The sequence below is a fragment of the Arvicanthis niloticus genome, chromosome 14 (genome assembly GCF_011762505.2).
Source record: "Arvicanthis niloticus isolate mArvNil1 chromosome 14, mArvNil1.pat.X, whole genome shotgun sequence".
NCBI lineage: Eukaryota > Metazoa > Chordata > Mammalia > Rodentia > Muridae > Arvicanthis > Arvicanthis niloticus.
Window position 1 is genome coordinate 55348794 of NC_047671.1, and position 24319 is coordinate 55373112.

The window sequence follows — 24319 nt, forward strand, 5'->3', positions numbered from 1 at the left end:
GGAGCTCAGGGCCTGACACACAGTACAAGCGCTCTCTCCTACTGAGCTATGTCCCAGGTCCTTGGTTTTCCTGTTGTTCTGTTATTTGTTAGAGTTTTAGATAGAGACATGATGCATAGTTCATCCTTCACCTCCAAAGTATCTGGCATCACACTCGTGGACCACCATACATCACAGACATACAGACATGGACTACCATACCTGGATGATTCTTCTTCTTCTTCTTCTTCTTCTTCTTCTTCTTCTTCTTCTTCTTCTTCTTCTTCTTCTTCTTCTTCTTCTTCTTCTTCTTCTTTTTCTTCTTCTTCTTCTCACAGGGTTTCTCTGTGTAGCCCTGGCAGTCCTAAACTCACTCTGTAGACCAGGCTGGCCTCAAACTCACAGAGATCTGCCTGCCTCTGCCTCTAGTATGCCACCACCACCTGGCTCATATCACTTTCTTAACTGCGCCAAAGGTTTTACTTTGAAGAAGCCTTGCTTCTAGCTGTCTTTGTGTCATAGCTTAGAGTCCACTGTCAGGTCTAGTGTCATGAAGGTTTTCCTTTTCATTGTTTTTGTTTTGAGACAGGGTTTCCCTATGTAGTTCCTGCCAAGGAATTTGCTAGGTAGTTTAGGCTAGCCTCTAATACCCCTGCTTCTGAGTGCTAGGATACAGGCATGAGTCAAGGAACTCCTGGCTTTCTCCTACATGTTCTTTCATTGTCGCTCATCGTTTTGTTTTCCTGCTTTGAACACCTGATCCTCCTGCCTCCATCTCCCAAGGGATGATATTTGTGCCACCATGCCCAGTTTATGTGGTGCTTCGAATTGAACCCAGGGACCATGCATGCTAGGCAAGTACTCTACCACCTGAGCCACATCCCCAGCTCCTCTCCTACATATTCTTATCATAGGTCTAGATTTTAGATCCATGAACTAACTTTACGTTGCAGTCAGGATATACGTGGTTTTGAGCAGAGAAACAAAGGTCTAAGGTGTTAGTCTGTTTTGCTTAGAAGAATGGGGGTGAACACTATGCTCTTGTGGCCAGAAAAACATGGTAAGGAGGCATCAGTCATAGTCGTGTGAAGTCTTTAAGTAGAGACACAAATCTAAGGACAATCTTCACATGCTTTCCTTAGAGTGACAAAAAGAAAGGCTGGAAGCTTACCTAGAGGACTCAGAGTGCTGGGAGGTGGGAGAGTTCTGTTGGAAAACTAGGAAGATGGTGTGACTCCTTCACAGTCCCTGCCACAACCTAGCTTTCTGCTTGTGAGAAAAGGAGAGTTTCTGCATTAGCCAGGGTTCTCTAGCCAGCTCGTCCAACAATGCCTGTCTCCTAACATGAAGGCCAGGAGTCTGGTAGTCGTTTAGTCCATGAGGCTGGATGTCTCAGTTGGACTTTGGTCTATGCTGAAATTCTGAAGAAAAAGATTCTAATATCAGCAAAGGAATCTCAGGAGCAGGACTGATGAGCTTTCCACACAGAGCGAGGGCAAGCAGGCAAAAGCAAAAGCTTCCTTCTGCCATGTCCTTTTATATAGGCTGCCGCCAGAAGGTGTGATCGGGATAGGGTGGGTCTTCTGACCTCAAATGATCCAGATTTAGGGTGGGTCTTCCCACTTCAAATGATCCTGTTAAGCAAAATTCCCCATAGGCATGGCTAGCTGCTTGGTTTTTAGTTGATTCCATATGTAGTCAATTTAATAACCAATATTAGCAACCATAGTCCCAGAACCCAAATAGGACACTGAACCCATCCCCAGTACCCATATGTGTTCAAGAGTGAGGTTTTGTTTGTTTCTTTGTTTTCTTGCTTGCTTCTGTAAGTGACGTGAAACTTAAAGGGATGCTAAGATTCAGGAAACTTCTCTCTCCGAACATGAGGATCTAGTTTAGAATACTCAGAATCCATGGAAACCAGACACATCTTACATCCACAGTCTCAGCACTGCTGCGGTGAAATGGGAAACAGACAGGGGAATCATTGGATGTTCAAGGACCAACTTGCCTGGTGTACATAGTGCGGAATAACAAAAGATCCAGCCTCAAACAAGACAGAAGGGCTGTCCTCTGCCCTCCACACAGGCACCATGGCATGCTCATGCCTACACTCTCACACACGAGTGCACACACACACGCACACACGCATGCACACACACGCATGCACACACAGACATTTTTAGAAACAGGCTTGGGTATTTAGCTTGGATTGTTTGTCTCACACACATGAAGTCCTGGCGTTTGATCACTAGTTCAGCACTAGTAAAGTAGGCACAGTGGTACATGCCTGTAATCCTGGCAGTCAGGAGGTGGAAGCAGCGGGGTTAGACGTTCAAGATCGTCATCAGTTGCAAAGCAATGCAGGAGCTATAGGAGGCCTGGTCTCAAAAAAAAAAAAAAAAAAAATCAAAAAACAAACAACAAAACCAACCATAAAGCAACACGCAAAAATGCTAAAGGGTATTGTTTGCATTTGGAATACTCTGTTGTACTGTTGGGAGCCGACTTTTAGCAGAAAGCGGCTAGATCATCTTTGCAGCCATCTGGAACCATATACCCTGATAAGAGATTTGGTTTTCAATAGCCTACAACAGCTGAAGCACACTCTGATATCCCACATATTTTATGTTGCTGTTTACTGCCCCCAGCTGCAAGGCACACGTGGTAGTCACACCTGCAAGGCATTGCAGTTCACGTGCTGTCCACGTGCTATCTACGCCATACATGCTTATAAGGCGCACGTGCTATCCACGCCTGCAAGGCATTGCGGTGCACGTGCTACCACGCTATAGAAGCCTGTAAGGCTTACGTCATATTAACACCTACAAGGCACGTGGTATCCATGTGCCTACAAGACACATAACAAAAGAGTATAAATACCTCAGAATTCCCTTCAATAAGAGAAACTTGGTATGAGATAAGAGACTTGATCACACCCTGTCTTGTCTCCATTCTTCGAGTTTCTTGCCCCAAGAGCCCCACTCTCTCTCTTAACCAGAGCACTTAGCCCCAAAAGTGTTGAGACAGAGTAAAGGCTACAACATTGTACCCATGACCTCATGTGCTCATGGCTCACAGGTCATCTGTCCTTGTGACCTCACACAGTTTTTTCTCAGTGTGTCTATGTACTACTATATACTTTTAATGACACCGACCATACTGGGTCAAGGCCCACCGTCAGGACTACATTTTATGTTAATCATTAAAGGCCCCCTCTCAGGCTGAGTTGGTAGCTCAGGTAATAAAGTGATTTCTATACAAACGTGATGACTGAAGCCAATCCTCAGAAACTACATTTAAGAAAAAAAAAAAAAAGCTGGACATAGTATGCCTGCCCCCCTGTAACCCCAGCACTGAGGAGGCAGAAACAAGTTGGCAGCCTAGCCCGTTTGGTGAACTCCAGGCAAATGAGTAACCCTCTTTCAAAACCAACTGGACATCACCTGAGGAATGTTCTCTGATCTCCACATACTCAGGTACCGCATGGGTACCGCATTTAAACAAGCATGCACACATACATGCACATGAGGCCTCCTCTTCAAACACAGAAGATCCATACTGGACTATATGTACTGGAACCAAGGACCCCAGCAAATAAATTTGGATAGATACAATTCAGTTCAGAACACTGGCCTCTCCCATTTCTGAAGGCTAGGTCTTCCAGTTGGAAAACCTCCAAACTTATCAGAATGCCCAAGACCACAGAAACAGCGTAATGCATTCATTGAGACCACAGTGCTGAGTGGGGATGCAATGCCAGGGGCTGAGAGTTCAGAGGTCAGAAGTGACTTAGTGATGAGTGAGACAGAAGCTCTGTCTGAGTGGTGGGATATTCTGGAATCCCTTTAGGCAATCTCATCTTACTCAGGGGATGGAGGACATGGCTGAACCGGCCTGAAGGGTATCCCTGATGTCCCCACAGGCTTTCTGGAGAAAAATCGAGATGTGCTGAGCACAGACATCCTCATCCTGATTCACTCCTCGAAAAACAAGTTCCTGAAGGAGATATTTAACCTGGACTCACCACAGACAAAGCTGGGGCACGGCACCATTTGCCAGGCGAAGGGAGGGAGCCGGATCTTCAAGGTGGGCTACTTACCTGCCACCCTCACTCCAAGGCACAGGGCCAGACAGATATAACCAAGGAGACTCTTTGCTCGCCAGGAGGCTGTAGTACGCAGCACCCCCAACATGTAGCTTGTGCTGGAATGAGAGGGAGAGAAGGAGAGAAATACAGAGGGAAGGAGGGAGAGAGGGGAGTAGAAAAAGAAGGGAATAGAGAAGAGGGGAAAGGAGGGAAGAAATGAACAGGAGGGAAGGGAGGGGAGGGAGAGAAGGAAGTGAAGAAGGAAAAGAAAGAAGGAAGAAGGGATGGGGAAGGATGGGGGGAAGTGTGCACACGAGTCCTGAGTGACAGCCCTCACTGTGGCATGGGCCATAGCACCCAGGCACAGCTCCCAGCCCTTATGCCCCCTTGCTGCTTCTTTGCAGCCGTCAGACTCCACCAAGCGCTCCATCACCCTCGCAAGCCAGTTCAAGCAGTCTCTGGAGCAGCTGATGAGAATTCTGACCAACTGCCAGCCCTACTTTGTCCGCTGCATCAAGCCCAACGAGTACAAGAAGCCACTGGTACCTAGGAGAGGCTGGGAGTGTGCCAGGATGGAGGAGGGTTCCGAGGGGCTGAGTCTGACACCTAGACTTGATACCCAGGGCATGGCCAGCATGATAGCTGTCGCTCTTCCCCTCTTTACAGACACTGGTGTGAATTGGTTGCAGCTCAATGACCTGCACACTCACTTCACACTGACTTCCACACACATCTAGATCCTTAGTCTGTCATCAGCTGTGTGTGCTTAACCAGGTTCAGGGCTCCTCTGGGCCTCATTATTTATTATCTTCCATAAAGTCAGGTTTACTCTTGTCTATGGGATGTTAGAAATGAAGCTGTGCTCATAAGAATGTCCACATGACCTGAAGTATCTTTGAAAGGCAAAACATCACGTCTGTAGAAAGGCAGTCTGCAGTGACAAGCCCTGGCAAGTGAGCACACCCAGCGGGATCCACTGGGACGTTATGACTTCAGGATCCCGAACTGTGCTCTTGTTGGTCAGACTTTGACCTCACATCCTTACACAATGGGCTCAACTGTATCAGTGCCGTTTGGCCCTTTGAGCCAAAGCTGACATTTGGAGAGGTGAAACTCAGGAGACTCAAAACTTATATTTGGAAACTAGAAACTAGAAACTTACATAGGGGTTTACAAGATGGCATTTCCTCAAAACCGAGTGGTCCTGTCTCAGCTAATCTTTTGATAGAACAGATACTGTGCATCTCAGAAAAGGTGCAACTAGTTTAGGAGCAGATGGTATGGCACCTTTTCCATGTAAAAGCCACATTTAGCAAAGGGCATCGGCTGTTTCGGACGTTGGCACTGAAGAGTCAGACCTGCAGGAGCTTTCTCCACATGTGGAGGGGACAAAAGGAAGCCTGAGATACCCTGATCCATAGAATCCACCTCCCTTCAAAAGTCAGAAGCACAGGGCATCCCCAAACTAGGAAATAGAATTTTGCAAAGACAAACAACTAAAAGCCATGTCACAGGGAACCGGAAGCTATTGGTGTATATATGCATGTGTGTCTAAGTGTGGGGGTGTCACGGATGTGCACACGGGTGATAGAGTTTGATATTGTCTATCTTCCTTTATTGCTCTCCAACTTATATAGTTTTTAATTATTTTGTTGATGTGTGTGGATGCTTTCACCACATGAATGCTTGATACCCATCAAGGCCGGAAGTGGAAATGGAACTGGAGTTAGTATTGACAGCTACTATAGACAGCAGCTGGGGGCATCTCATGCAGGGAAAACTGCCTTGCTCTTAGAATTCCTGCCAGTGGCCACACTGCCTGCCTGGGCCGAGGCTCACATTCTGTGGGTGTCTCTGACCAGAATTCAGCTCAGTGGCTACAGCTTCCTGCTGAGGACCAGACTCTCTCTCTCTCTCTCTCTCTCTCTCTCTCTCTCTCTCTCTCTCTCTCTCGTTTTTCAAAACAGGGTTAGACTCTGTATAACAGTCCTGGCTGTCTTAGAACTCACTCTGTAGACCAGGCTGGCCTCAAACTCACAGAGATCCACCTGCCTCTGCCTGAGTGGCTGGGATTAAAGGCTTTTGCCACCACCACCAGTCTGTACATCATCTTTAATCCCTCCCATCATGTACATTGTTGTGGAGATTAAATAAAAAACTACAGGCTCTCAGGACATGCTCAGTCGATAACAGCTGGCTATTCACCCAGGGCTAAAGACAGTGACCCTTACCAACCTGTCCATGGGCTTGTCTATCTATTTAAAGGGTGGCGTCTCCCCTAGGACTTCAGGTTGAGAGTACCCTCGAGAGTCTTGGAGACAGAAGAGAAACTAAGCACCATGCCTAGATTCCTGTCAGTCACACTAGCCTCGGACCTTAGCTCCTTCTCCCACCACCCAGCTATTTGTATTTATCCAGAGGAATAAAGGACAAGCAGAACCTCAAGAGTCTGTGCCTCTAAGTAGATTCATGTCTTCCTTCCACTATGGAGAAGTGTTGTATTACTGCCTTAATTGGGGCAGCATCCAGACTGATATAAGCAAGGCCCACTTAAAGACTTTGCATTTCTAAGGGTAGATATATGCAAATGACCTTTTTCTATATTTGTGTGTGTGTGTGTGTGTGTGTGTGTGTGTGTGTGTGTGTGTGTAGGTGTAGGTGTGGGCCAGAAGATAGCTTCTGATGTTGTTCATCAGACATTGTCTTACTTAGGGCTTCTATTTGCTGTGATAAAACACTATGACCAAAAGCAATTTGGAGAAAGGGGTTTTTTGTTGTTGTTTTGTTTGTTTCTCTGTGTAGCCCTGGCTGTCCTGGAACTTGCTCTGTAGACCAGGTTGACTTCAAACTCACAGAGACCCTCCTGCCTCTGCTTCCTGAGTGCTAAGATTAAAGGCACACGCCACCAGCAGCCGAGAAAAAGATTTATTCTGGCTTATGGTCGCATTTCACAGTCCAACGCTCTGAGAAGTCAGGGAAAGAACTTGGAGGCAGAAGCTGATGGCTTGGCTGTGGCTTATTAGCTTGCTCGTCATGGCTTGCTCAACTTGCTTTCTCTCTTTTTCTTCTTTAATAATCTATTTTTATTTTATGTGCATTAGTATTTTTGCCTCCACGTGTGTCTGTGTGACGGTGTTAGGTCCCTGGGACTGGAGTTACAGACAGTTGTGAGCTGCCATGTGGGTGCTGGGAATTGAACCCAGGTCCTCTGGAAGAGCAATCAGTGCTCTTAACCTGTGTGCTGTCTCTCCAGCCCCAACCTACTTTCTTATACATGCAGCCCAAAAGGCGACACCACTCACAGTGGGTCAGGCCCTCCCACATTAATTACCAATTTAGAAAATGCACCATAGAGGCCAATCTGGTGGAGGCATTTTCTCAACTCAGGCTCCCTTTTCCGAAATGACTCTAGCTTGTAACAAGTTGACATAAAACTAAGCCAGTACAGGCATCAACCACCTTATTTGTGAGACAGGGTTTCTTCGTGGCTAGGTTAGCTGGCTCAGGCTAACTCTCCAGAACTGGGATTACAGACACACATTAGCATGCTCTGCTTTTTTACATGGGTTCTGGAGCTCAAACCCAGGTCCTCATATATATACTGAGATATCTCTCCAGCCTTCAAATGTCTTTCCTATTGCTGGTACTGTACATGTCTTGAAAATGATGGAAGCATAGTGTTCTTATGGGTCTCACAACCCCTCTCTCTCTCTCTCTCTCTCTCTCTCTCTCTCTCTCTCTCTCTCTCTCTCTCTCTCTCTCATCTTATTTTTATCATATCCAAGGCTGGCCTCATGACTCCCCTGCTTCTGTCTCCCAAGTGTTATATGTATGGACCAATCCAATTGGAATTGGTCTGAATTCTAGTTCCTATCTATTGCCTTTTATGTCCTTGGAAATACTTTCAGCAACTCCCACTGCTGTCTTCAAAAAGTCATTTGAAATCTGCGAACAGCATTATGTGCCTAGAAGTCCAGCACATAGGAGGTAGAGGCAGAATGTCATGCTCAGCTATATATCAAATTCTGGGCACACACCTGATAAAAACACTCATTTTAGTTCAACCAAACATTTGGTCGGTTCTTCTGGACTTTGGGGGATGGCTGGCTAGGTCCCTGGGTAAGCTGAGCTCCCCTGGCGCAGCAACGGTGAGTGTTTTTGAAGGATGGGCTCCTAGGCTCCTCAGCCCAATCTTCTGTACCCACAGCTGTTTGACCGAGAGCTGTGCATTCAGCAGCTACGTTATTCCGGCATGATGGAGACCGTGCACATCCGCAAGTCAGGTTTTCCCATCCGCTACACATTTGACGAGTTCTCACAGAGGTTCCGCGTGCTGCTGCCCAGCCCGGAGCGTACGCAGGTATGTGTCTAGAGGGTATAGAACCTTGTGCCTCCCATTGAATCTTCTCCTCCTTCCTGACTTCTGGGATCCTCCCCCACATGGATACCCAGCTTCAACATGCTCCCTGTCGGTCCTTCCTTTTGTCCTCCTCCTCCGTTTTTGTGTGATATAGGCAAGGTGGATGACTCACTCTGGCTTCTGGTTGATTCTGGTGGCTGCGTGTTCCTTTTAGATGTCTGTGGGTTTACTCTGCTCTTCTGGGACCACCGTGTCCAGTATCCGAGGTGTGGCTAGAGAGCTCTGTGGGATAAGATGTTCTGCTATCTTTCTGCATCCTGCAGCTATCTTAAAGTTTGGATTCATTTGAGGCTAAGTGCTCCCTAGCTACATGGAGCTACCAGGCCCACCAAAAACACTATGTACCCCTCATCCACTTAGCCTGGAGAGTAGGCAAGTGCCTGCACGTCATCAGACAGCCCTTGTTGTGTGGCTTGTATGCAAGGGGACCCCTGCTTGAGCAGCCCTGGAGAAGGCTCCCACCTCTCTCCAGAGTCTCTGGCCACACCTGGTTTTCTCAACAGTTTCAAAACAAGCACCGTCAGATGACCTTGCGCATCGCTGACCTGTGTTTGGGGACAGACAAAGACTGGAAAGTTGGAAAGACCAAAATCTTCCTGAAGGTGAGATGCTGGGAAGCACTTGCTGCCTCTGGCCTCCTGGGAACAGCAAGAGGGAGGGGAAAGAGCCCCCAGACAGCCATGCCTACTCTGGTCCCTAGCTGGACTGTGGGTTCCTCTAGCTATAGGTTCATGCACTGGCTTGCCCCATAGTGGGCATCTGGGATCTCAACAGAAAGGAGGTAATAGAGAGACTGGATAACAGAGAGAATTCCCCAAGGGAACTGCACAGAAAGATGGAGTAGCTGTGAAAGGCCACACAGAGAAACACAGAATGGAGGTGGTGTTGGGGAAGGGATGGAAAGAGAAGTTTCAACCCTACATTTCTGGTTCCTTGAGGCCATGCTCAAGATCTGGTCTTCTCTATGTCCCAAGTTCACCAGGACACATGAGAGACTCAGTCCTGTTGATGACAGATGGGGGGGGGGGAGGAAGGAATGAAGAACAATTGAGTCCCCAACCTCTCTTCCCCACCAACCGAAGTGCCACAGGTCTCTGTCCTGCAAAGACAGCCCCTGCCTTCCCAGGCCTATCATGATGATGACAGGCCTGTGTTTCGTGTCTCAGGCCTCAGGGAACTAGGGGGAGTAAGAGGCAGGTGGGACACACCCATGGGTGAAGACAATGACTTTGGGAAATGAAGACTGACAGATTGAAAGAGCAAAAGAAGCCAAACTAAGTTGGCATTAGGTTGAGATGTAGTTGCTTCCTTCAGAACCACATCCAGGTTCTTTCTTTGCTAGTTCTCAAAGGAGAGTCTGGAATATCCTGACTTTTGGAAACCAAGACCTGGTACCAAGCAGGGGCAGTGAGAGTGAGGGAGGGACAGCAACACGATGATATCATACATCCTCAGGATCATCAGGACACAATGCTGGAGATCCAGAGGAGCCAGGCCCTGGATGGAGCAGCGATCCGCATCCAGAGAGTCCTTCGGGGACACAAATACAGGTGCCTGCCCCCATAAACCATCTTAAAGTTTGGATTGGTCTGAAGTCAAGTGCCCCACAGCTATTTGGAGACTCCAGGCTCACTGAATAAATAGCCTGTGTGCACCTCACACACTTAACCTGGAGTGCAGGCAAGTGCCTAGATGCTGTCAGCCAGCGCACAGAGTTACTCAGGCAGGCCTGGGAGAGAAAAAGAGGGACAATATTTCCTCAGTGAGGACATTCAGCCTATGTTGATGATTCTAATATATTCTTGGGAAAGCATTCTATAAGCAAATGATGTCAGTCTCAATCTCATCTTTACATGTGTCAATATATAATACACCACACACATACATACACACATACAAACACAAACAGTACACACACCCACATGCATATACCCACACACATCAATATCACATACACAAGGCCACCCTAAACTACCTATACAGATGGAGCCATGAGTCCCTCCCTTTGTGTTCTTGGGCTGGAGATTTTGAAGTGGTTACTCCAGCTTGTTTCTTAGGACCATTTGCTTGAAAAATTGTTTTCCAGCCTTTTACTCTAAGGTAGAGTCTGTCTTTGTCACTGAGGTGGGTTTCCTGTATGCAGCAAAATGCTGGGTCCTGTTTACATATCCAGTCTGTTAGCCTATGTCTTTTAATTGGGGAATTGACTCCATTGATGTTAAGAGATATTAAGAAACAGTGATTGTTGCTTCCTGTTATTTTTGTTATTAGAGGTGGAATTATCTTTGTGTGGCTATCTTCTTTTGAATTTGTTGGAAGAGGATTATTTTCTTGTTCTTTCTAGGGTATACTTTCCCTCCTTGTATTGGAGCTTTCCTGCTATTATCCTTTGTAGTGCTGTGTTTGTGGAAAGATTGCATAAATTTGGTTTTCTCGTGAAATATGTTGGTTTCTCCATCTATGGTAATTGAGAGTTTTGCTGGGTATAGTAGCCTGGGCTGGCATTTGTGTTCTTTTATGGTCTGTATGACATCTGTCTAGCATCTTCTAGCTTTTATATCTGGTGAGAAGTCTGGTGTAATTCTGATAGGTCTGCCTTTATATGTTACTTGGCCTTTTTCCCTTACTGCATTTAATATTGTTTCTTTGTTTTGTGCATTTGGTGTTTTGATTATTATGTGACGGGAGGTATTTCTTTTCTGGTCTAGTCTATTTGGCATTCTATAGGCTTCTTGTATGTTTATAAGCATCTGGTTCTTTAGGTTAGGGAAGTTTTCTTCTATAATTTTGTTGAAGATATTTATTAGTCCTTTAAGTTGGGGATCTTCACTCTCATCTATACCTATTATCCTTAGATTTGGTCTTCTCATTGTGTCCTGGATTTCCTGGATGTTTTGTGTTAAGAACTTTTTGTATTGTGTGTTTTCTTTGACAATTGTGTCAATATTTTCTATGATATCGTCTGCACCTGAGATTCTCTCTTCTATCTCTTGTATTCTGTTGGTGATGCTTGCATCTATGACTCCTGATTTTTTTTTCCTGGGTTTTCTATCTCCAGGGTAGTCTCCCTTTGTGATTTCTTTATTGTTTCTACTTCCATTTTTATGTCCTGGATGGTTTTGTTCAATTCTTTCACCTGTTTGGTTGTGTTCTCTTGTAATTCTTTAAAGGATTTTTGTGTTTCCTCTTTAAGGGCTTCTACCTGTTTACCTGTGTTCTCCTCAAATTCTTTAAGAGTGTTATTTATGCCCTTCTTAAAGTCCTCTATTATCATCATTAGAAGTGATTTTAAATCTGAATCTTGCTTTCCTAGAGATATGGGGAATTCATGACTCTCTTGTGTGGAAGAACTAGATTCTAATGATGCCAAGTACCCTGGGTTGCTGATGCTTATGTTCTTACACTTGCCTTTCACCATCTGGATCTCCTTAGTGCTACTTGTCCTGTCTCTGACTAGAGCCTGTCTTTCCTATTATCTGGATTGTATTAGAACTGTGTGGGGTGGGTGTTACTACTGGAGTTATAGCTGGGGCCTGGGATCTGCTCAGTGTTTGGGTCCAGACTGGAAGGAACCAGTGCTCCAGGCCAGGAGTGACTTCCTGGGTCCTAGTGGGTCCCAGTCATTCCCTGTTTGGGGCAGATGTTGCTGTTTCCTTACCTAAGATACTGCTCGGGTTAGAGCTCCTGGGAGCCCCACATCCTCTGGGTTCTGTAAGTTTGGGGGCAGAGCTGCTGCCTGGGATCTGCTCAGTGTTCGGGCCCAGACTGGAAGGACAACTTTTTGTTGTTGTTGTTGTTAATTGTCTCAGGGGAGTTGTTTGTGATGCTGAGGACTGAACTTTAAACTTTATACTAGACAAATGCTATCCATACCCAAACGTTATGTGTACACAGATCTATACAACTTTCTTTAGCTTTTGTTGTTAATAACTGACTGTCTCTCTGTGTCTCTCTCACTATGTGTGTGTGTGTGTGTGTGTGTTTGTATACTAGACAAAGAGCAAACTTTCTGATATAACTGTTGTATATGGGACCCAGGAATAATCAGTATTGAAGTTCTCTGTATAATTTTAATATGACTTAGGCATACTATTCTAAACCTTAAAAATTCATCCAGGAAAGCATTAAAAGTGGTAAGAAAACAAAATTGAGTATGAAATTAAAGATCCTCAGGGGCCAAGCTCATCAGAGAACTCTCTGATATCAACCTTAGACCTCCATGCATATGTGCACAAAAGCACATAAGCGTATGTGCCTATACATATGCAAATACACATGCACATGTAAAACACACACACACACACATACACACACATACAAAAATAGAAAAAAAGAAATGAAAAGGTGGCAACTTGTCCTGTTCCTTCATAGTTCTTGGTAGAGTATGAAGGGATGAGGAAAGACTTCTTGATTATTTTTAAAACCTAGATTATCATCTTTCAAAAATGTGGGGAGGTTTTCTTTTGCTTTAACTTTTTTTGTTGTTAATTGTCTCAGGGGTGTTGTTTGTGAGGCTGAGAACTGAACTTTAAACTTTATTCTAGACAAATGCTCTTCCACTGAGCTCCATCCTTAGCCTAGAGATTTCGGTTGTTAATGGCAGGTCTCATGACTCTAACCTGCATGCACATCTGCCATCTGTCTGCAAAGGCTTCCGAGCATGTGTTGTCTACAGTCCTTCCTCCCTGATATTTTATCACCTACTTTTGTGTCCAGATTGATCCCTTGGCTCCTAAGCACTTTGCAGGGTCTAGGAGAAGAGTTATTAAATGCCTCTAATTTGCATTCCCCTCTAGGAAGGAGTTCCTGAGGCAAAGACGGGCAGCTGTGACCCTCCAGGCAGTGTGGCGAGGCCATAACCAAAGAAAGAACTTCAAGCTGGTGAGAGAGAGAGAGAGAGAGAGAGAGAGAGAGAGAGAGAGAGAGAGAGAGCGAGCGATTGGGAGGATGGACTTTCAGGGGCAGCAGAAAACTAACCCATGAAAGACATGGTCATGATTGTTTCCCTGGGTTACAGCTCCCGGGCAGGAAGAGTTCCGTTGCTGATTGATATAGAATACAGATCTTAAATAACCAGCTGGCAGCTCTCCTCCTACTCTTCCCTGAGAACCCCTCCAGCCTTGTGTTTGGGGTGTCAAAGTGTTCCCCTCCAGAATTTTGTCACCCCCCCCCCCCCCCAGAGCTGGGCTGAGATGATGATAACCAGACGGATGGACCTTGTGTTACAGAATTTCCTCCTCTTTGTTCTTCTCACACAGGCCCCAGAGAGTGACTCTGCTCTATGTGAGTCAGGGCGGCCATCACTGTTCTCTCTCGGGCTTTACTTGACCCCTTTCCTTATTCATTCTCATAATGACTATGACTGTAGCTGTAGCATTAGAGGGTCCCATCAGCAACTGGCCCTGACTTTCAGTACTCTGTGCTCACAAAATTCCAGGTGTGGAAGTATGGAGGGGTCACCCAAGGGCCTGTTGTACTGAGTACATTATTGTATTTAATAGTAACTGCTCTATAAGTAAAGGAAATGAAGCATAGAGACCTTAAATAGATTTGCTCAGGAGTGGTACATCTGGCATCTATGGGTCTGTGTGTATTCAGATCTTTAGGCTTGCCCACTGAGTTGGTCTTTGATCAGCCAACAGGCTCATCCTGGAGACCTAGGAACTTCTGTGGCATGGTGTAGATTGGGTATTCATCCATTTCTCTCCTATTTTAAAGATATACCGTACCTGAATGAGCGGCACACAGGGGTTCATTGTCCAGCAGTACACTGAGCACGGCTGGCCCTCTGTGAAGTCCGTGTCAGTCCACTGTTTACATGGCAGTAGTTACTTTTTCTTATTGCTGCAAGACAATACCCAAGAAAGACAACTTAAGGGAAAGCGGGCTTGTGCTGACTCACAGTTCAAGAGTCCAGTCTATCATGATGGGGGAGTCACAGCAGCAGGAACACAAGACTGCTGGTCACATTGCATCCACCTTCAGGAAGCAGAGAGCAGTGAGTTCCTATGCTCAGCTAGGCATCTTCATTTTATACAGTCCAGAAATCCAACCCATGAGATGGCGTTGTCCACATTTAGGGTAGATCTACTTAGCTCAATTAAGCTTGTCTTGAGAACTCGTCGCAGACAAGGTTTGTCTCCAAGGGGATTCTAGATCTGCCAAGTTCATAGTCAACATAAACATATACTATATACTATATACATATACATAAACATATACTATTTGCCAGATGCTTGTTTGGTGCTTATTTGAATGGTAGGCTCTGCTCCAAATACAAGTAACCAATAGGTTCTTGCACATTGGCAGGTATGTATACTTGTAACACCAGCACTGTACCAAAAAGCAGGTGACTAAGTTACACTGAGATTCTTCCAAGGAGAGCCACTCTCTGCTCTCTCAGGAAAGTGGTCTTGTCATAAATCTAACTACTTCCCGTTTTCACAGATCCTAGTGGGCTTTGAACGCCTACAGGCCATTGCCCGGAGCCACGTGCTGATGAGACAGTTCCAGGCCATGCGACAGAAGATAGTGCAGCTGCAGGCCCGCTGCAGGGGCTACCTGGTGCGACAGCAAGTCCAAGCCAAGAGGAGGGCAGTGGTGATCATTCAATCACATGCCAGAGGCATGGTTGCCCGGAAGAGCTACTGGCAACAGAAAAGCATTGTAGGTAGTCACTTGGTATGAAAGGAAAGGTAGGGTTGGCTGGGGCCAAGAGGGAAATGGATGAGCATCAATTAAGAACACTTATGAGAAGGCCCTTTAGAATATCCAACATTCTCAAATGAAGATGTTTAAATCTACCAGAAAGTTATTAGAAATACAGCAAGAATCCATGAAGGAGATGCTTCTGGTGCTATAATTTAGATTGTACGAAATGACTGGGAAGGTAGCTCAGTTGGTAAATGTCTTAGTTATGGTTTCTATTGCTATGACGAGATACCATGACAACTCATTTAATTGGGGCTGGGTTACAATTCAGAGATGTAGTCCATTATCCTCATGGTGGGAAGTATAGTGGCACAATGCAAACATGATACAGGAGAGGTAGCTGAGAGTTCTAGATCTGGATTGGCAGGCAGTAGGAAAAGAGAGTGATACTGGGCCTGGCTTGAGCATCTGAAACCTCAAAGCCCACCCCCCAGTGACACACTTCCTCTAACAAGCCACACCTACTCCAACAAGGCTGCAACTCCTAATAGTGCCACTCCCTATGGTCCTATGGGGGCTACTTTCATTCAAAACCACCCCCAGTAAAGTACTTGCCATATTTTCTGTTGCTATCATAAGATGTCCTGACATAAACAATTTAAAGGGAAAAGGATCCATTTAGGAAAGTCAAGGTTGTAGGAAGTTGAAGCAGCTAGCCATCTTACAACCAGCCAAGAGCAGAAACCCATGAAAGTTAATGTTTGCTGAGCTTCTTCCTCCACTCATATAATCCAGGATCAGCTGCCCATAGAATGGTGCCACCCATGGGGCGTGGTCTTTCCACCTCAATTATTGTAACCAAGGTAACAGACATGCCCCCAGACAAAAACCAACCTGATCTAGACAATCCCTTTAAGTAACCTTCTCTCTATGGGGTATGTACAGGGACCTCCGGTCATTCTGGCTAAGGAGCCAAAGGCTCAAGGTGCAGTTCATGAGAGGAAGCGTAAGTCCATCTATGACACCGTCACTGACACAGCGATGGTGGAGAAAGTGTTTGGCTTCCTCCCAGCTATGATTGGAGGTCAGGAGGGCCCAGCCCCAACACGCTTTGAGGTAAGACAGCGCAAGCAGGGCTGGGAGGACCCCTCTTGGGCTAACTGGGACTAGTGATGTGCACTCTATTGACTGAAAGGTTGGCTCGTGTCCTTTCTCCCTGTTTGGCCCTCCCAGGATCTGGAAGTAAAGACCCAGAAACTGCATGAGGTTGATCTGGATACAGTGCCCATGATGGCCAAGCCAGAAGAAAATGTGGACGGCCTGGCTGAGTATACCTTCCCCAAGTTTGCTGTGACATACTTCCAGAAATCAGCTAGCCACACCCACATCCAGAAGCCCCTGCGATACCCACTCCTCTACCATGAAAATGACACTGACCACTCGGTACCAGCGTTTTCCTGGTTTCTATGTGGCCCGACCTGCTCCCCCACCCATTGTTCAGAGAAAATAAGAAAAGAGCCCAGATCATCATGGGTCCCAGTGCCGGAACCAACCAGCCTGTCTGTCTCATTCCCCAGGCAGCTCTGACTATTTGGATCATCATCCTGAGGTTCATGGGTGACCTTCCAGAGCCAGTGGTCTATGGCAGGAGCAGCTTGACTGGCAGCTCAGTGATGCCGCAGATCCGTGACAAGCTGGGCAAGGACAGTGTCACTCGGGGTTCACAGCACACCAGATCCACACAGGTAAGTGGCAAGGGCAACAGAGAGGTGTCCACTAGAGAAGGGCCCAGGAAGCTGAGTGGAAGCACCATCCACTGAACCCAGTGCTGGAGACTTAAACTGCATTTGGGAATTCATGAATCAGAAATGGCACCAGGACTGTCAGGATTTTGCAATCACAAATGGAGATGGTCTCCTAACTCCAAATGTTGGCTTTGATTCCAGACAAATTCAAATTAATATTAAAAAAAAAAAAAACATATAGTTGAGAAAGAAGCTATAGCTCAGTTGGTAGAGCGTTTGCCTAGAATAAGCAAAGCCCTGAGCTGGTCCCCAGCATCACACAACCCAGACAAGGTGGGGAATACTCGCTACTCCAGCACAGGAGTTCTGGGGGCAGAAGGATGAGGATTTCAAGGCCATTCTTAGTTATATAACAAGCTGGAGGCCAGAGAAAGAGATGAGGAGAGGAAAAATAACAAGGGCTGGGAGATGACTCAGAGGGTAAGAGCATTCACCACGAAAGCTTCATCAAATCCCCTCAAGCCAAGCCAGGCAGTAGCATGCACGGCCTAGCATGCCTCTGAGGAGATGGGAGGCAGTCAGAAGAATTCCCAGAAGCAGCTACCCTGGTGTATGCTGTGGTGATGAGGCCCTGTCACAAAGAACGCAAAGGTGAGCACTGACACCTGAGGCTGTCCTCTGACATCCACATGTACACTGTGCCATACATATGCCTGCTCATGCACGCAAGTACACACACACACACACACACACACACACACACACGCACACGCACACGCACACGCACACGCACAGGCACACGCACGCATGCACACCAAAACAAAAGAACACGTGCCACTATTGGATGATAGAAAGCCCAGTTTACTTCTCTTCATTTAGTCGCCAGGTATGCAAGTCCTATAAAGCATCCCTTATTTGTTTATCTAAAGCTGATAAATCAGCACAGTAAAACGACTTTGCCTCCACATCACACTGAACACGTGTAAGTGGGAGCTGGCTCTGAACTCACTGTGCTGAATTCAGAGACTGAGTTCCTGTCTCCTTCCTTTCTGTGCCTGGAATTGAACCAACTCTGGTGTGTGCTAGGCCTGCTAAGCTGTATCCTCCCCCCTCCCCCCAACCCAAAAACACATTCTTGATCCCTGTCCTGCCATGCCCTCTGACGGACCTTGGGGAATGGAGAGATGGCTATTCTAACATGCTGTTGCACAACCTGACGACCTGAGTTCAAGGTCTCTAGTACTCTCATAAGCTGTTGTGACTGGCGCTAGAGGGAGCACTGAGCAGTAAAGTTCCAGCACTTCCGGAGCACAAGAGTTTGATTCCCAGCACCTGGATTAAGTAGCTCACGAACTTACACCTTGTAAGTCCTGCTCCCTGGGGGTCCAGTGCCTCTGTCCGGTGTGAGCATCTTCACTGGTGTGCACATGCCCACCCACAGATACACATCATTTAAAATAATAAAATCAAAAGCTTTTTTTTTTTAAGCCAAGTGTGGCAACACAAGCCTGTAGCCCTAGCACTGGCAGAGTAAGGAGTTGAAGACAAGACGGAGGGTCCCTGGATCTTACTGGCCAGCCAACCTAGCGAAGGCAGTGAGCTCTAGGTTAGGTGAAAGGCCTTGCCTCAAAAAGCAAAGTGGAGGAGGCTGGAGCAGTGAAGGTACACAGCTGCAGCCACCGCCATTCATGGCCACAGGCCTAGGGTAGTCGGGAACATGGCGGTTGATTGAGAAAAGCCAGATTGAATGCCGCCGATTTAAATATCTCCTACAACATACACCCACGTACATGTGTGTGTGCACACACACACATACATGAAGAGCTATACACATATTTACATACGCACAATTTAAAAACAATTCACAACACCTTTTGGTCAAGGCCTCCTTAAGGCCCAGGTTCATGCAATGAACTAGCCAAAATCCAAAAGAATTAGCTAAGTAGGGGTGACAGTTGGGGTCCACTGTAGAAATCCACAAGTGCTCTGTACACCGGGCCACTGAAACCCAGCATGCTGTGAGGACCCATTTGCCTGCTAACTACAGAGGAGCCCAATAGCCCCCTGCAGCCCTCATTGTATGGACAAGCCAGAGCCACTCCAGCTTCCTGACCTCTGGAAAAATAAGCTCCCTCAGAGTGTGTTAGGTAGCAAGGCTGCGTAACAAGTTACCCCGAAGCACAGCTGCTTAAGACAGGTCAGACTAGTTCTTTCTGAGAGTTGGGAGTGCCTTGGATGGTTGGTTCTGATTCAGGATCTCTTGTGAAGTTGTAGTTAAACTGTCAACTTTGGCTTGAATAACCTGTAGGCTTGACCCCAAGCTCATGGAATAACGTATCCATCCCGGTATGCGGTCCCTGTCTCAAGCTATCTGAGCATCCTCACTACATGGTTTTTGTTCACACTGAATGATCCAAGATGAAAAATATAGTACCTCACTTTGTGAGGCAGGGGCATAGCCAAAACAGAACGTGGAGATCACATTGGAAGCTAAAGGCCTTTCTCAGCTGGGACTCTGAAAGGCAGTCTAGCAAGCAACACTCTTCTAAAAGGTGGACATCAAAACACTGGACTGGCTTCCCGGGGTCAGATCTCAGATTTTTTTCAAACAAACCCTACCTCTCATACCCAATGCCAGCTTTACCCAGAGATGCTATCTAGCCCTGAGATGACCTCAACCCAAACTCAGTCTAATTTGGGCTACAAATTCTCATAATGACACCACCCGGGCAAAGTCCATCCTCTGCCCCAACCTGTGCTACTGGCTTTGTAAACTGAGCCAGACAATGACTGAATGTCAAAGACAAATGCTCTGTCCCTGGTGGTTAAACAGTTAACTACATGAGTTCTCACATCCCCTTGGTTCCTTGTCTGCTTCCACAGAGAATAAGCAGCTGGGACAGAGGGGCCAATGATATCTCCTCCATAAAGCTACAGTGGTCCTCATAGATCACTGGCCAAGTGAGCCCAGCTAGGAGATGTGTCTGTCCTGGCTCAGTGTCAGATTGGTACAGAGTTCTTAGCCATTGCTCCCATCCCATGCATCTGTTTCCTCCTTGGCAAATAGGGATGGTCACAGCTGTGCTAACAGCTGTCTGTGGACTTCTAGGTGGCTAGCCAGCTGAACATTGGTGAAGAGGCATTCAGGTTTGATGGCCCTATCTCAGACAGACCCATGTCTAACCTGGAGAAGGTGCATTTCATTGTGGGCTACGCCATCATGCGTCCTGGGCTCAGGTCAGTCTCCACTCTTACTTCTATTCAGAATATCAGGCCACTTCCCTGGCACTTAGCTTATGATGGCATCAGCCTTATCATGTGCCTCAAGGTACCAGCTAGTCAACTACTCTTTGACGTGGGCAAGTAGGCACAGCTGCTGTCAGAGCCACCTAGACTCTCTGCTTGCTCTGTTAAGAAAAGCCATGAGGTTGGGCTAGAGAGATGGCTCAGCCATTAAAGGCTAGGCTCACAACCAAAAATAAAAGAAAAGCCACAAGGGGCTGGGGAAAGGGTTCAGTTGGTTCCACACCTGCATTACAATCTGAATTTGATCCTTCAGAGACCAGGTTTTTAAAAAAAGCCAGAAAACAGAAAAAGCAGCATGTGCTTGTAACACCTATGGTGGGGTCTTGCTGGCCGAATAGTCCAGCTAAATCAGTGAGTCCCAGGCTGGGACTGTCTGAAAATAATCAGTAAGGTAGAAAGCAACCAAGGAAAGCTTGTACACGCTCATGCACAGAAATGCACATGTACCTGTGCAGGAGACTGGACTGGGCACAACTCACTGGTGTCAAATGCAGCGTTAAGACAGATTTGGCATGGGCTAGAGAGTTATTCGTTTTATTTTGTTTTGTTTTATTTTTTGAGACAGTGCCTCACTAGGCTGGCCTGGAACTCATAATTCTCCTGCCTCAGCCTCCCAAGAGCTCCAGATATTCATTCTAGAATAGGCTCTAGTACAGGACCCTATAAATGAGAGAGTTCCTCATTATATTATGCATGTTAACACGTATTTGCTTATGTTATACATATTTCATGTGTAATTTGCTTTACAAGAATTGTGGCGTGAAGTCTGGATTACTTCACTCAGGATGATATTTTTTCTAGTTCCATCCGTTTACCTGTAAATTTCATGATTTGATTCTTTTTAATGGCTGAATAATACTCCATTGTGTAGATGTACCATATTTTTTTAATCTATTCTTTTGTTACAGACATCAATGTTGTTTCCAGTTTCTGGCTTTTATGAATTTGGCTGTTTGGCCCATATTTAGATATGTTTAGATTTAGATAAAGGCAAGTTCATAGCACTACGTGCCTACATAAAAAACCTGGAGAGATCTCACCCTAGGCATTTCTTAAGCTAGTAAGTGATAAGCAAAATAGACACCATATCTTCTCTTTTCTCACTGTATTGGAGGAGATGGCTATCTCCAGGGTATGGGACGGTGCCTTAAGGCAGAAGAGAAGAAAGGTAATTTGAAGTAACCCTAAGGTTGGGAAAGGAAAAGTTTGCTTACACATGAACTAGGGAGAGAGTATCAAGAACAGCAGCAAGGGCAAGGTGGCTGTGGTCAGAGGCAGGATGGGAAGCAAAGACTCATGGGAAGGGATACCCTGGAAGGAGGACTGAAGGCAGGGCCTTGAATGGACTAGAACGGGGAGGTGGAAAGACAGACATTCAGAGCTCTGGGAAGACATCAGGTGATGGGCGCAGTCCTAGGCTATGATAAGACTGGGTAGGGTGAGATCCTCCTTACTGTGGGCCCAAGCTCTCCTCTTGCTCCTCTCTCAGAGCCTGTGGTCTGTGTCTTTCAGAGATGAAATCTACTGCCAGATCTGCAAGCAGCTCTCCGAGAACTACAAAAAAAGTAGCCAGGCCCGGGGTTGGATCCTGCTCAGCCTCTGTCTGGGCTGCTTCCCACCCTCAGAGAGGTTCATGAAGGTGATGAGGGCTAGGCTGGGGTGGGACTGGATTGGGAAGGAGGCAGGTTACAGCAGGGGCAGGCCTTGAGTGCTGGACCCTGGGCCAAGTCCAGAAGTCATAGCTAATGACCAGCAATATCTACACTTCTCTAAGCCTCCGTTTTTCTATCTGAAAGGATGCTTTACTCGGCTCCTCCCAAGCAATTTGGAAACTCCTATCCAGGAGTGCAGTCTCACTGCCCTTGGTTCCAAGCACATAGCCTTCACGATGAGATGAATTGGGGATGTAGCTCAGTTGGTAGCGTGCTTGACAAGTATGCACGAAGCCCTGGATTCAGTCCCCGGCACCACATAAAAGCAGAAATTGTGATGTATGCATGTACCAGCAGCCCTCGGGAGGTAGAAGCAGCAGGGAGATCAGATCTAACTTCCCACAAGGAGTTGAACTTATGGATGGAGGGGTGGAGTCTAGCTTAGTGTGACTAGAACCCAGGGCTTCAGCGGTGCCAGTCTAGCACTGTCAACTGAGTTACACATCCAGCAACGAAGGGTTCAAATTGACCTGGGCTGAAAGTAGAGGACGCCTCCATTCTGAATGTCTCCCTCTTCCCACCCCTTTCTCATCACCAGTATCTGCTGAATTTCATTAATCAAGGGCCGGCCAGCTATGGGCCCTTCTGTGCTGAACGCCTGCAACGCACCTTTGCCAATGGGGTGCGTGCAGAACCCCCCACCTGGTTGGAGCTGCAGGTAGGTGCTGGCAGGGATGAGAGATGGGCAGTGTAGGGTAGGACACATGTTCAGGCCTCTGTCCTTGGCTCCTTCTACCTTCTTTGTGGCATCTTCTTTTAAAAATTTTATTCATTTATGTGCATATGTGGTTGTAGCAGAACATGCATGCAGAGGTCACAGAATAACTTGGTGGTGTTAGCTCTCTCTTTCTACCATGTGGGTACCAGGAACTAAACTCGTCATCAGTCTTGGCAAATATTGCCTTTGCTAGCCAAGCGCTCTCATTGGCTCCTCTGTTGAGCCTTCTGGGTCATCCCTGGAACTCAGCATGGCCTAGTCTTCAAAGCCTCCCTCCCCACCTCTTAAGCCACATTCCCGTTTGGTTCCTGTCTCCTGCCTTCCTGGATGGGAAGACAGAGCTACCGTGCTCCGTAGAGAGCACACACTGATTGCCTCTAGCTTCTAGAAGGCAATGGTCCTGCAAGTCTATCACCTTTCATAGCTCTGCTATCTAATGGGAGCTAGCACCGCCTCTACCTGCTTTGTCTCATGACACCCCTGAGTTCTCAAGACCTCAGAAAGGATCATTCCAGACCAGGAGAGAGAAACACGGCAGTGCCCTGTACCTCCCCCATGTGGAGACAGCAGGCCCCTTTGGCCACGTTCCCTTCATATTCTCCAATTCCTAGGCCAAGCACCTTCCTCCCCATAATTCCTGTAGGCAAACTATAGATGAATATGAAGCCACTCTTATCTACCTATACAGTGTTGTGCTTAAGACCCAATGATTTAAACTGTTGTCTGAGTCACTCTCAGAACCTTGGATTGCATCTGAGTGTGGCTTATTATGGGGTACAGGCTAGGTACCCTAGGACTGCAGAGACCACATCTACAAAGTCTACAGCTCACCTGTTCTGTGTGGGCAGCACAGACCATTGGACACCATGCCAAATCACAGCCAGATCCTGGGTCTTCTGAGGAACTTGCCCTCAGGACTCCATAGGGACAAGCAAATTTAGGGATGGGGAGTCTCTGGAGCCAGGTTCTAGGACCCTGGTCTATAGAGTACCACCTATCTGTCCCCAGGCTGTCAAGTCCAAGAAGCATATCCCGATCCAGGTCATCCTGACAACTGGAAAGAGCCTGGCCATCTCTGTGGACTCTGCCTCCACATCACGTGAAATCTGCCAGCACATCGCTCAGAAACAGGGCCTCAGGGATAATCTGGGCTTCTCCCTCCAGGTCGCTGTGTATGACAAGGTATCAACAAGGAGTCATAGCCTATATATGCCTCCTATGCACACCTGAGCCAGAGCACCCTGAAGCTAGAATCTGTACCTATTAACATGCCATGCCTGCATCCTCAGCCACCACACCCCCCACATAATGGAGATATATATATTCATGCACACACACATCCATGTGTACACACACACACACCAGAAACACCTCATACCACACATCCAGTCCTCCTGCCTGCATTTTTACAGCCATCACTTGTACCTTACCCACATAGGGCTAGATATGAGCCTTCACCCCCAAATCTAGGAACCCTAATACTCACCTGTGGGAGTCAAATGTGAGAGGCATTTTGGGAGGTGATGGACAGACCATGACACCTTCTGGGGGCTGGGGAGACAGTTCAGTTGGTGAAGCATGTACAGAAACATGGGTAGCTGAGATCAATCCCCCAGAACCATGTAAACAATCTAAACATGGCGGCATTTGCTGCTGCACTGCCCAAATGGAGATGTGAGAATCCCAGGGGCTCACTGG

At 46.8% G+C, this 24319-nt stretch overlaps 1 protein-coding gene across 2 annotated transcripts in view; it reads left to right on the top strand.

Moving 5' to 3' along the window:
* Positions 1 to 24319, top strand: part of Myo7b (myosin VIIB) — a 77054-nt gene that overhangs the window by 38574 nt on the left and 14161 nt on the right. For both annotated transcript variants that reach the window (XM_076912866.1, XM_034518506.2), the window contains 14 exons: positions 3905 to 4068; positions 4474 to 4611; positions 8277 to 8429; positions 8993 to 9091; positions 9945 to 10039; positions 13286 to 13370; positions 14937 to 15155; positions 16086 to 16256; positions 16374 to 16583; positions 16718 to 16885; positions 19995 to 20122; positions 21704 to 21830; positions 22442 to 22561; positions 23630 to 23803. In XM_076912866.1, coding sequence (XP_076768981.1) covers positions 3905 to 4068; positions 4474 to 4611; positions 8277 to 8429; positions 8993 to 9091; positions 9945 to 10039; positions 13286 to 13370; positions 14937 to 15155; positions 16086 to 16256; positions 16374 to 16583; positions 16718 to 16885; positions 19995 to 20122; positions 21704 to 21830; positions 22442 to 22561; positions 23630 to 23803 — 2051 coding nt within the window. The remainder of the gene's footprint in view (positions 1 to 3904; positions 4069 to 4473; positions 4612 to 8276; positions 8430 to 8992; positions 9092 to 9944; positions 10040 to 13285; positions 13371 to 14936; positions 15156 to 16085; positions 16257 to 16373; positions 16584 to 16717; positions 16886 to 19994; positions 20123 to 21703; positions 21831 to 22441; positions 22562 to 23629; positions 23804 to 24319) is intronic.